The sequence below is a fragment of the Galeopterus variegatus genome, unplaced genomic scaffold (assembly GCF_000696425.1).
Source record: "Galeopterus variegatus unplaced genomic scaffold, G_variegatus-3.0.2 Scaffold750, whole genome shotgun sequence".
Taxonomy (NCBI): domain Eukaryota; kingdom Metazoa; phylum Chordata; class Mammalia; order Dermoptera; family Cynocephalidae; genus Galeopterus; species Galeopterus variegatus.
Genome location: NW_007726861.1, coordinates 318655 through 332609, shown reverse-complemented (window position 1 = coordinate 332609; position 13955 = coordinate 318655). Strand labels below are relative to the sequence as shown.

Genomic DNA, 13955 nt, shown 5'->3' with positions numbered 1-13955 from the left:
AAAAAAAAAAAAAAAAAAAAAAAAAAAAAAAAAAAAAAAAAGAAAAGAAAATAAACCCAGAATTATTTTATTTCTACTGTGGAAGAATTATCATGAATTATTCAAGATCAATCTTTAATTGGGTAAGGTAAATGAAGTTTTCATATGATCTGGATATATTTTTCAAAAGCTAAATAAGATTAACTGCTGAATCCTTTACATTAACTGAGTTTAATTTTCATATTACCAATTGTTTTTATGGCTTATATAATCACTAAACAATTTTTTCAAAATGATTTGAAATGACTGAAAGGCAAAAGTCTCCAATGTCTGAGATAAGTTAAATTCTATCAATTAGAATTAGAACACTTACCTTCAAGAAAAAAAAATGTTAATGTCATGATCATTATTGTCTATTCTTATCACAGAGTTGAGAAAATAAGTTCACTTGAAATTTTTATTTCTCTAAACTTCAACACTGCTAGCAAATATATCCCAGTACTAATCTATTCACTAGCTTTAAGCCTTAAACTCACCTTCCTGATCTAATTCTTCCTGACTTGAGGGCTTACCATCTTGACCTGAGTAGCAGAGCTTCCGTGATACTACTAATTATGAGAAGCCACCAACTCATTAGCATCTGCTTTAATCTTGGCTGAGCAGGCCTACAAATCAATCCCATTCCACTTGTGCATTCATTCTGATTAACAACAGTAACAAGACAAGGTTCAGATGAAAAGATCATGAAAAGACCAGAAACATTCTAAAATCTTCCTTCAACAGACCACCAGGGAGTTTGCATCTTTGAGACAGAACCCACACAGACTCAGCTGCTCTATGCAGTCCTTGTATCTTGCAGTTTTATTTTAATTTTAGATGAAAATGAAAGAGAGATGATTACACTGAAATCTGGAGAATTATACATTAGGAAAATGCAGTGAAAAAAACATGTTTTAGTCCCTTTTCCAGTACTTGTTAACAACTCTGTTTCTTGGAAGGGAATTCACGAGCTATAATATTTAAGTAGATTCTCATCTGTGGGTTTTAGGATTTTCTTATCTGCCATGTTCACCACCCATCCTGGAGCAAGACCAAAGAAAATTTGCCTGGGGTCCTTTCGAGTACTGAGCATTTTGAAGAGTTCATCTTTTGTGATATCAGGTAAAATATAACCATACTTCCTGGCGAGCTCAAGTCTTGCTTCGGGAAATTTGGCAGGATCAGCCAGGTAACCACGATTCTTTGCATCGGTGTAATACGGTACCAGTTCTTCAGGAGGAAGCATTCGTTTTGGAATTGGCTGTCCACGCAGAAAGAATGGAACAGGTTTGCAGAGAATTTCTAAAAAAAATTTAAATAAAAAAAGAGATGCAATATTTGCTGTACACATGACTATGTTACAGATTTTCTTCCAATTATTAATTTTTAAATATTACCGAGATGAGAAATTAAGTCCAAAAACTTTTTGCATTAAATAGGCTTGTCTTAAGTAAAAACATGGAAATGCTTCATTTTTAATAGTTTGCATCTTGAAAGGCAAAGTTATTCCTGGGTAACCAATGGTTAGTGAATGTCTAAACAAAGATAATACTGTATTTAACTACTAAGGTCAAAAACACAAAAATAAAACATTTTTATGACATACTGTCTGTGGAGTATTAGCACAGAACAGAGCCCCACTGGCCACACCACTAGTAGGAAGTCCTGAAACAGAAAACTCAGGTGTCCAAACTGCAAGTCAAAGAGCCATGTAGACTTTTAAAATCCTCAAATGGATCTTACTTGTTTAAAAATTAGGAAGACGCATTAAGATTTCTGGAAAACCAATGACACTAAAATGAATTCTCTTAACCAAAGAGTAGGCAAAGAAATCTTACATGAAACCAACCAACAAAAGAATGCTGCATACTCCTAGTTTTGTTTTTAAACTGTTTCAAGTAGCTGAAACATGTGTTCCAAAGGTGAGGTAGTGAGAAAGGGCCTATACATAAAATATCAGATGCCACAGGGCCTTCAGATAGTTTAGGAAACACTTACACAAATACACAAACAGATAATTGTATGAACACAATGACACTCTCCTCATTATGCTTTAGAAATTCAACCTTAGCCATAGCTGGAAACGTAAAACAGGTCACCCAAATCAAAACAGTATTAAAGAACTGAGAACCTTAAAATAATAGCACATGCATCACAGAGCAGTTACAAAGTTTACCCAATTTAATCCATTCATACATATACAGTAGCTGGCATACAATAAAGTATATTTTAGCTATCACCCACCAAAACATAAGCTGTGTGCGAAGGAAGAGACTTCAGACTCTTCTGCATATTGCCTGTCTGTCACCTAGAACAGTGTCTAGCCAACGCTAGCCACTGACTAAGTATTTGCTGCCCACAACTATCTGACAGCGGCTTTCTACACCCCCATTACATCTCATTATTAGTAGGTTCCCAACACTGGGAGAAAGAGAAATGGCAATCAGAAGATACTCCATGTAGGCCACTCACAGAAATGAGAACTGAAAGCTGTCTGCTAAGGGTCAAGCCTAAGAATTACCAAAGCAGAGCCACCTAAAGCCAGTTCATACTCTGGATAAACAATCCTACATACTTCACCTACTACAAAGAGTAACTAAATATTTCATGTCCTTGACTCATCAAGAAATTACCTTCAAAATACATTTTAAAAGGAAGTTTGTAAAACACTTTAGATGAGCTATCCCTCCTCCAAAAAAAGTTCCTTAAGAAAATTAGGCACAGTGAAATAACCTGTTCTGAGGAGAATCCTGGTCCCACACTAAATAGCTTTGAGAGTATTAGTCCACAGATACCAAATGAACCGCATGCACCCCCCACCCCAAATTTTTTTATGGCCTAAAATAGTTTATTCTAAACTTTAAAAAAAAAATGACTGAATAAACTTTCTTCCACGGGGCTTACAGAAGAGAGATAATTCTTCTTACTCTCAATACAGCAACAGCAGAAAGGGAAGAAAACTGCATTAAAATTTTTTCCATAACTTAGAAAACTAAAGTACAATCAGTAAATTACTTACAGGCAAAATTTAAACCCGTGATTGGTTTGTTTTACTGCTTTTTCAATGAAAGGCTCCCAGGACAACTGCAGGACTGCCCGGGAGGGCCAAGCAGCATCTCAAGGGACTATGACGCGTCCCAGGACTCCAGCTCATGTCATCACATAGCATCTGTCTGGTGAACAAACACCACCACCACATTCTGTGGTGACAATGATTGAAAAATATTCTACTGACACCAAAAAGACTTCCAAAATGTTTGTGATTTTAAAGAAAAATACTCATTTGCATATTTGCGGCAGCTCACTCTAAAAAATATCAGTGACCAAAATAAAAAGCTCATCTCTAATAAATAGGAGGGAAATAAGAATTATATTGGTGAATAATTCTTATAAAGTTTTCAAGTATGAGGAAAATGAAATGGTAGTTACTTGTTTTAAACTCTTTATATGGAGAGAAAATGAACACTTCCCTTTTTCTCTTTTATATATTGATTTTAAAAGAATGTTCTTCTAATAAGCAGTTTGGTCCAGAAACGTTTAACTCTCATTTGAATGTAAGAGCACCAAAGAATCCTCTGTAAAAGCATTTAGTCAAGAAGCTACCTTTGTTTTTCACCTCTGCCACTTAAAAAAACTCAGTTTATCCATTCAACAAATTTTCAGTGATCCTCTACTAGATATCAGATACCACTCTATGTGCTGGAGATACAGCAGTGAACAAAAGGTCCCCATCACATGAGAGAGAATGAAAAGGAGAGAGAAATAAAATTATACTTTGTCAGCTAGTGATAGCTGCCAAGGGCAAACATAACATAGGCAAGGGGACAGGACATGACTGTGTGCGCGTTATGTGTGCATGCACGTGCCTGTGTGTGTGTGCACACACGTGCTCTTTTATTTAGTACAGGCAGGAAAGATCTCCCTAACAAGCAGAGACTTGGAAGAGTGAGGCCCAGAGCCATGAAGATTCTAGGTGGAGGCAGAAGGTACAGCAGGGACAGGGGCCTGAAGGTGGAATGGCTCGGTAGCAGAGGAAGGCCAGGGCAGGTGGCCAGCAATGGAACTGAGTGAGCAGCGGTAGCCATCAGAGGGGAGGTAGGAGGTGGTGCAGATTACACCAGGCCTTGTAGGAGCAGCATGGCCACCACTAGAAGTTTTGTGCAGAGAAGTGACGGTCCATGCTTTAAGAAAAATTCTGTACCACATCACTCTACTAGCAGACGGGAGCAGCAGCAGAGGCCAGCTAGGAGGTACCACAGTCATCCAGGCAAGAGGATGGTGGCTTGGATCAGACTGGCAGCAGCTGGAGAAGCAGATGGATTGTGCACACAGTTTGAGGACAGAACTTACAGGATTTATAAGGGTATGAAAGAGTCCAGAGAACTCCAAATTTTGGAATGAAAAATCAAAAAGATGAAGTAGTCATTTACTTAGACAGGGAAGACTGCAAGGGCAGGGTGGTGACAGAGATATGAGAGACATTTCAGACACACTAAGTTTGAGATCCCTACTAGACATTCAAGGGGAGATGTCAGGCAGGCAGAAGCGAGTCTGTAGTTCAGAGGACAGGCTGAGTCTTTTTTACCGTTTGGTATATCTGTTAACTATATGCTTCATTTTTTATGTCATAGTAATCCTCGTGACAGATCAAAAAACTACTACCAACATTTGCTATTCACTAAGTAATTAAAAAGCAGCAGCCAAAATAAGACAAAGAGGGAAAGGAAAACAACCACACAACCAGCTTACCCAGACTCCTTGGATCATAGAAGGCTGTGGTGACAACACCGCCATTTTTTTCAATTGCAGCAATAGCTAGTTCTGAAGCCAGTTGTACTTCAATATTAACTTTCGCCTTAAAGGTGTCAGCACCCTGTAGTATGTCAAAACAAGGTCTACTAGTAAATAGCTTGGCTAAAAATAAATTAAATACTGCAACCTTCCTTTTTCAACTGTGTTTTCTCCTCTAAAGTGCCTACAATGTAACAGTAATTCCTATTTTGAATATCTCTGCTTTGTGATTCTACCAAATTTTTTTACATTTTATTTAGGCCACCCTATTTAACCAATTTTCAATCCCCATACATTGAAATGACTATATTTCCATTTTATGTACTTAGTACACACCTATATAAGCACCCATTGCTGGTACTTCATTAACAGTAGGTTGTTTAACCCTTGTAACAACCCTATGACAGGGTCATTGCTATACAAGCACAGAGAAGCTAAGAAATTTAGCCAAGATCACAAAGCTGGGATTCTAATCCAGCAAGTCTAGTCAAGCATCTGTGTTCTTAAACACAACACTATGCTGTATGACACAGATAAAAAATAACCTTCCTTATCCCTAAATAAGCAAGAGGAAGTTAAAGAGGGAGACATGAGGGCTGGAGTGGGTGAGAGAACAGAGTATCTGATAACATCTGAGCTTTGGTGCTATCAGCCCCTTCTAGGGAAAAAGGCAGAAGACAACAGTAATTCACTTTGCATTCACTACTGACTTTACTATAGCCTCTAAGCTGGAAAAAATTATATAATAAGCCTACCTTTTCTTAGAATGTTGAACTCCAGAAAACGTAGTAGTGAACTTTTTAAAGTTATCTTTTTAGTAACATTGGTTAGGATATGCTATATTTTTCTCTAATTTCAACATAGATTCTGATAAAAATAAAAAGATGGCAGCTTTACCACTCTTTTGTGATAATAGAAAATTTTTGCTATTTTGGTGTAGATGAAACAAACTGGTTCCCAATTTAGTTCCTTTTACTAACTATAAACTTTTCATGTATTTTTAAAATATTCCATCAATTCTAAGACATATTTCACATCTGATACTGGTGTGCATTTACAATCAATGGCAGATTTGATTCAACAAAATAGGGTCTTGCCACACTATTTGTGATTTTTAATTATTATTCTATAGATTGCTTAGCCAACTCCATATTCGTGGGCATTGGTGTCAGTTCCAGTATTTCCAGTATCATAAATAGCATTTTTAGGAATGTCTTTGTATCAGGCTTCTTTGACTTGTTTTTCCTTGAGAACATATATTCCCACATTGGTAATTTTGTGCTAAAGGATCAAAACTGTCTTATTCACGATTTACTATGAATTTGAAATCCAGAAAAGATAAACCAATTTATAGAACTATAAATGATGTATAATTGCACTTACTCAACCGCTGCCCTGGGTAGAGATTTCAGGATTATTTTTGCTAGTTTAACAGACACACACCTGAAGTCTGTTGGGATGTACAGTTTAAGGTCTGATGATGTCATGGATTTCTCCATATGTTAAGTTACACATGTACTTGTATTTCCTCATACATCCAGAGTAGAATACTAAACTTAACCATATATTTTGTATTCTTTTCAAATTATTTTATTTGGAAAGCTTTTATCCATGAGGTTTGCTTTTTCCAAAAGAATCTAAAAGATTTTTCCATAAACATATGCTTCCCTCTAGTGGATACTTTGTTACCTACACAGCAATATTATTGACAAATCAGAAATAGTAGTTGATCAACAATGTACAAAAATTGATTTGCTTATAAACTCTTAGCCAGTCCTACAAATAGAAAACTTCTTTACTGCAACAAGAATTAGATTTGATTCATTCCTTTCTTCCATAAATATTGAGTGACTATAATGAACCAATATTTCCAATATTGAAAATATAGCAATGAAACAAAGTACCTGCCCTCAAGGGAGTGTACACTCTAGTGAGGAAAACAATGAGAAATAAATGGTAATAAGTGTCAGGTGTTCATGTATATTCAAAGAAAAATGCTTTGGACATGGTAAGGCAGAGTGTGACTGTGGGTGCAGGGCAAGTGCTCCTTCATCAAAAGCTATCAAGAAAGACCTTCCTGATAATGTTGACATTTGGGCACAGAACCAAAGGAAGTGAGGGAGGAAGCTATATGAATTCCCAGGAGAGCATTCCAGGACCATGCCACAGAGACCTGACAGCTTTCCAAAACCACAGCTGGGTATAATGCAATCACCACTGCATACATAATAGTTATAAACACAATTCAAATGGGACAAAAATAAAGAGGACAAAGCATTGATAATATAGAAATCAGAAATAGCCCTCAATATAACACCAAAAAATCTAATCCAGACTTACCTCTTCCACCAGCTGTACACCATAATCCCTTTTAAGGGGCTGGATGGTCACACCTCTCCCATTGACAAGCTGGGTTAAATCAATAGGCTGAGTAGGATCAACTCGACCCAAATCAATAAGATACTGCAGTCTATTGAGACTCAAAGGCTGATACTGGCGTCTGAAGCTACAATACAAGAATGTAACAGTTGGAAAACTCAAATTAATCTTCCTGTAACTTCTCTAAATCAAAGCTTTGTCCTGGGTTTTCCTCCAACATTTTTGATGGTTTAACAAAATAAAACCCTGAGACAACACAAACATGTAATATTGCCTGATTCAATAAAAAAAAAAGTAACTCCTTTACCCGACTAAAAATAACTTGCGTATCTAAGCACTCACTTCATTCATTTACACAAGTAGATAAACCTGTGGAAAATTTAACCCACTATCTGAATTATGCACTAATGAAGCTCAAAATAATAATGATAGTTATCGTTTATTGGGTAACTACAATGGGCCAGATTTTTCTACACACGAGTACATTTTTGCTAATCCAGAAGAGGAGGCATTATCATCTCCATTTTGTAACTCTGGGCTTTTTCTCTCTACTAATCTGGGCTATTTTCATTACCAAAAATAGCTCAGAAGAAAAGTAGCAAAAGTTTGCTTCAAAGTGAATTTTAAATTTCTATCAAACTTTTTCAGCTGATTCTCAATGGAATTTAGGAATTTGCACTTTAAAAAGCAAAGCAACCTTACCTATGTCCTTCATTAAACCCATATTTTGGGATTCGGATGTAAAATGGAGTCTGGCCTCCCTCAAAGCCCAGTCGGGGCCGAGTTCCTCTCTGCCTTTCTCCTTTATGGCCTCTGCCACATTTTCTACCTCTTCTCCGGCCTCTTGGTCGTCTCTCCTATAAGTAAAGAAGAGAGTTTTATCATCCACAGATGCATTTTTTAAAATTGCATTTCACCTCTTCGCTGTATGTTTTCTTGTTAAGCCATTCATTCATCCAACCAACTAGCTAATACTATGTGTCAAGCACTGTTGTGGCTGCTCAAACATGCACACACACCCCATTAACATCTTTGCCTTAGAAGATGCACAGCTAATTCTTGTTAACAAAGTCCTAGCTGTGTTTGAAAAGCAAAGTTCCAAAGACAGGATGGGGATATGGGTTAATAGGCTGGAACTGGAAAAAAAAATCCTAGAATTAAACATTCACAACAACGTTTAAATGGTATTCAAAAAAAAATTACTTTGAAATTAATTGTAAATTTGTCAGTTACCCATATACATTATTTTATTTTACTTGACGACTTTACAAAGAAAGTCTTTTCCTTAACTTACTTCCAGTCACTACACCAAAGCAAATGACAGCACGTCGTCAACTAACAGCTTTTCTAGCTGTATTCAGTGACTTGCAGAAAAGACAGCTGACGTAATAAAACAATTAATATCTTAACAATGAAGATAAAGAAACACTGGGAAAACTCTTCATTTTAAATCCAATTTTGAACGACAATCATTTTCTAGTTTCTGCGAGTTTGCTCCTCTGCTCTAATTAACTTGTTTACGCTTCTAAATACAAGACTTATTAAGAATAGGAAGCACGTGGAAAGATTTTCCCGTGCAACTGAGAAGCGGAGTTTGGCAACCCTACGTTCATCCCAATACCCTTCCTGAAAGGGCAGAGCTCAGAATGACGAAAGGGAGTGAAGGGCCGCTGCCATCGCCCCGGTCCCCAGCGCCTCCCCGCACGGCCACCAGCCATTTACCGGTTTCCTGGAGCCGGGACTTGGTTGCAAGTTGGCCAGGCTCACACGCGGCAAGGCCCGGAGCAGGTCCAGGGCCCTAGCCCCACCACCCTGCCCGGGACCGGCCATGGCCTGCAGGCCAGGAACTTCCAAGGGTGCCCAGAGCCGCTTAGGAGGCCACGTGTCTCGGGACGCTGCTTTACGGCCGCGATCCCACCCCTGTCGCGCTGCAGCCGCGCCCGCCGGAAGCCTCGGACTTTGGCAGTGGTTTCCGAGATTTCAAGGTTGTGTCGGAGGCTTGGGAGACAAGTTTTATTTTAGTTCTTTGCGGATGTGATCGTATTTTGCTAGATTGTGCTTTGTTCTCGGGCTCCTGTTCAACATTCTGAACGTAAAAAGTTTTTATCCGCCAAACAAGAGCATGCATTGAAAACGCTGTGCTTTAAGTAGAGGATCTCTTTTAAGCCAGTGTTTGGCGTTGCATGTTTTGTCTTATAGGTGGTGTCTTCTGAGGCAATGTCTTCTCTGCGCTCTATGTGGATCCCAGAATAAAGTAACGTGAGCTGTAAATTATTAGCTTTTCAACCTGGTTAATTATACACCGTGAGATACGAAAATAATACCCAGAGTGCAGCTATTAAAATGCCTAATACCAACCTTTGAATTAGATTCAAACCATGAATTCTCATGTGTGCATCTGTATTGTTTTGAGTGAATCACTGAGCTACTAATTTCACTTACTATTAATGGTAGGATCCATACTGAGCGCTTGGTATGTGCCAGGCGCTGTAAGTTATACTTATTCGATGTTTCTACCTAAACCACTCCAGAGGTAGATGTTAATCACACTTTACAGACAGAAGGTAAAGCTTGGCAAGGTCTGGTAATTTGACAAAGGAATCAAAACAAGCGGCAGAGACAGGACTCAAACCTACACTACCTGCTATTATAAAAGTAGTGGGGGTTTTTGTTTTGTTTTGTTTTTTTCTTTGGTTTTTGGCGGCTGGACTGTATGGGGATCTGAGCCTCTGACCTTGGTGTTACAACACCCCGGCTAGCCCTAAAAGTAGTATTTTTATAACGTAAAATTGAATATCTGCACCACATAATATATAACAGTATTTTTACTCCAAAAATACCTGCTTCTCTATTTTTGTTTTAGTGAGTTTAATATGGAAAAGACTGTTCTTTTCCTTCTTTTTGATATCTCACTGCGCGTTCCTGGTGGCTCTTAAGAGTAATCACACAGTGAAAGTGAGACAGTTTTGAGGGCAGCTGTTTCTATGTTTAACTAAACCTTTTTAAAGTTACTTTAAACCGAGTGCAAAATAACTACATAGGAAAAGAAGTTGTACTCATTCCTTTATTTAAGCAGTATTTATGAACAAGACACTGAACTTGTTAGAAGTATACATGGGTGAAATCAAACAGGATCTTGCTCCCAGATTGACTGAAATCTAGTAGGGGGCAGTTTCCAAAATTGAAGTTTTAAAAAAAAGTAGGCTTCTTGTACACTCACTAGCAAAAATGCAAGAAAAGCACAGATATACGAGTTCTATAAAGTGATATGAAGGTAAGATCCAGACTCTAGAAGTAAAAAAGAGGGCGGGCCCATGGCTGGCTTGGGAGAGTGTGGTGCTGATAACACCAAGGATGGCCGGTTAGCTCAATTGGGAGAGCGTGGTGCTGACAACACCAAGTCAAGGGTTAAGATCCCCTTACCAGTCATCTTTAAAAAAAAAAAAAGAAAGAAAAAAAGAAATGGAATATAGAACAAAAATAGAAACTAATTTCTGTCCTTAATGGTTTTTAATTCAATAATTTTCACCATTTTTTATTAGAACTTTCACACCTTTAGGAAGAAAATTGCAAAATAGCAAAGTGTATCCTAGTCTACAGAAAGATACACAACTTTTTTCTCTAGCTAGAAAATCATTGTTTGCATTAAGTATTGAACTTCTGATTGAATGTCAATACCAATTATGTCTTATCATTAGAAAAAATTTTATTGAATAAATGACAAGCAGGAAATATAAAATCATATGCTGCACTTCTTGGAAGTAGACATTATTTTTGTTGTGTGGGTTATGTAATGTTATTGGCGGACGTAGTTAATAGTGGAAATAATAATTGTTTGCAAATAATTATAGGTTACATGTTTGTTTATCCCATATCCAACATGTTGATTAAGCATATAAAACTTAAAATAAGTTGATGAGTTTCATCTGTGTGGTAAGTATGTAAATGAAGGGTGTGTGGTGAATGTCAGCAATCCTTACCGTACGTCTATAAAAGTTTTACATCATCATAATCAAAATCATGTGATTAATATTTATTACACACCCACATGCTTGGGGTGTTGTGCTAAACCCCGTTTAAATCAAGTTAAGGAGAACTCGTAATAAGAAAACATTTATCTTAACAACTATTTAAGGTCCACCCTGACTCAGCCCCAGTTAGTGACTATTGAATCATTACCAAAAAAGAATGAAACAAACCCGGTAAAGATGACACATTTGAAGTGCCTTGGGAAGGCCACACATACTCCCAAATAATCTTCCCCCAGTAATACCAGGGCCTGAGAGTCTTAACATAAATTAATTCCTTTGAGGTTATTTAGAAAAAACAAAAAATATTCTGGGGGTGAGCAGAGAATGGAAGTGGGAAATGGAAATAAATGGGAATAAATTCATCACATAAGGTGCTTTGCGTGAAACAACTGTAATGCACTATGAAATGAAAATTTCATCAACTTAATCCTTTGTTTTTGAGATTAAAAACAACAAAAATACACACATAAAACCCCTCATCCCATCTCCCTAACTGTGATAATACGTTAAATAATATCTTAATATCTTGGCAGGGATGTGAACAGGAGGAAAAGAATTTTGGTCAAGAGATTATCACTGAATTTTATCGTGAGCTAAGAATGAGGCATTTTTAGAAAGGGACCAAGAATAGCCTAATTTTGTGATGATCCAGGTTGAGGATCAGGAAACAACTGGAGAAGTGATATTTTTTAGTGAAGTAGGAGGGTTAGGAGGGCGGTGAATCCCTTCAATATTGGGAGAAAACGAATAGTGAGAGAGGGCTACGAAGCAGGTATGGAAAGGAGCTGCAAATAAGTGTGACATTGATAAAACCTACCTAGTTTTATCAAGGGTTGGTCCCAACTTAGGTCTTCATTCACACCTAAATAGGTTTGTTTTAATTTTATTAAAGTATAACAACTACGTACATTATGAAAAAAACAACAAAAAGCACAGAAAGGCTTATAAGGAGAAGTAGCTTCTGTTTTCAGCTTTCTGTTTCTTCTGATTTCCTCCTTATTTATAAATTAGTAAAATGTTTCTACCACTAATTGTTTTATCATTTTTTAATATTGTATATTCACCTGTCTTTTAAGAGATGAAGATTTGGATAGTTTCAACTGTTTCCTCCTATGTAAAGTAAGGCAAATCATAACTAAAGCCAACATGTTTCATTATTTTAGTTATTTTAGTTATACTGTTTCCATTTATATTGTCAGAGCTAGGGTTGCCCCTTCAAACCCATTGTACAGACTGGGTCCTCTGACCCCTCACACACAGGTCCATGCTAGGTAATTGGGAAAGATTCTGGGAGCTGTTGGCACACAACACAAGCTCAGTCCTCAGCAGCAGCTTACGGGTCTGGCAGCTTACAGATCCAGCGGTGGCCGCGGCCTTGAGGAGGGTCCCAGGGGCACTAGCAGCACCAGCAACAGCCTCCAGCAGCAGTAGGGGCCTCCCCATTCCCCCCACCAGGGGATCCCAGGGGATAGAGGGCTCCATGGATCAGAGCCACTTATCCTTTATACTTAAGTCCATGACCCAGGACACCTGGGTGCACATGCACAAGTACACTAAATGATAACCAAGGAACACCTGAGCATACGTGCCTATTTACATCAAATGTTCGGCAAGATTCTGAACATCTGAGGGGCCCTGACCATTTTCCTATATTTTCCCACATCCTAGTATTTGAGTTCTCTCGCAGTAAACTTTGTAATTTAAATAATGTACTGCAAGTACTTTAAACATCTATTTCTTGGAATTTAACCTTCAAAAATATACATTACCTCATTTCTCTGTGTAAGATGAAGATACTGACATGCCTAACTCTTCACACTTCTTTGCCCCTTCTACTTTCCAACTTTTGTTAACTGTATCTGTTCTTAACATCATCATAGATTGTACATATACACTTTAAATGGTTGTTTAGTGTAAATGAGCTACAGTAATTACTGTATTTATTCTCCTTAGAGCAATTTTCAGTATTTCCCTCTTTACTGGCTACAAAGAACTGGCTTTCAGGCTGACAGGCTTTGTTTAAGTTTATGATCAAAAATCTCAAATTGGCCATCTTATTCCAATGTTCTAGAAAACATACTTTTTTACTCTCCAAGATGACTATTTTGTATCTTTTCTCTCCCTCAGCTAATGATTTTTACTTATTTTGGGGGGGGGGAAAGTCAAGAGGTGGAGACCTTCATCAACATCCTACCATTAAATCTACAATCCTTCCTATAACTGCATTCATCTTCTACCGTACTATTAAAGTGAAGGAACTGTCTTTCTCCTAAGGGTCAGTCTTTCCTTCACCTGTCATCTGAACTCGCATCCCCTTTCACCTGCAATAAGGATTTTATTGTTTTGATTATCCCTTTGTTGCAGGGAACCCTGAGCATTTTCTAATTGTTAAAACTTTCCCTTTTTTCCTGCTCAAGAAACCATTTTTAGAAATTTTATGCATGATTGTCTTAATAGCAAACTCTGGGTCCTGCAACTTAACTTGCCTGCTTCCTGCACCCACCTGTATCCATGTGCTAATAGGAGACAACAGTCTCACACCGCCCTGAGGTCTGGATGCAAATTAGGCTCCAGAGCTGAACAATGGACTGTGTCCCATAATCAGCCAATACAAATTAGCAGGACTGCATCCCTTATTTACATAAGAGGACCTAAATGGGAACTTGGGTGGGAAGTTAGGGCGGGGAATTTTGGCTATATAAGACAGCCTGCCTCCTTTGTTTAGGGGAGACACTG

General features: G+C 37.8%; 1 protein-coding gene across 1 annotated transcript; it reads right to left on the bottom strand.

Moving 5' to 3' along the window:
* Positions 1 to 812: 812 nt before the first annotated feature.
* Positions 813 to 9074, bottom strand: MRPL15 (mitochondrial ribosomal protein L15). Its single transcript, XM_008572058.1, has 5 exons — positions 8911 to 9074; positions 7891 to 8045; positions 7150 to 7315; positions 4768 to 4891; positions 813 to 1320 (listed from the first exon to the last, which is right to left on the bottom strand). The coding sequence occupies exons 1-5, from the start codon at positions 9016 to 9018 to the stop codon at positions 983 to 985; spliced, it is 891 nt and encodes a 296-aa protein (XP_008570280.1). The 5' UTR covers positions 9019 to 9074; the 3' UTR covers positions 813 to 982.
* Positions 9075 to 13955: the final 4881 nt, after the last annotated feature.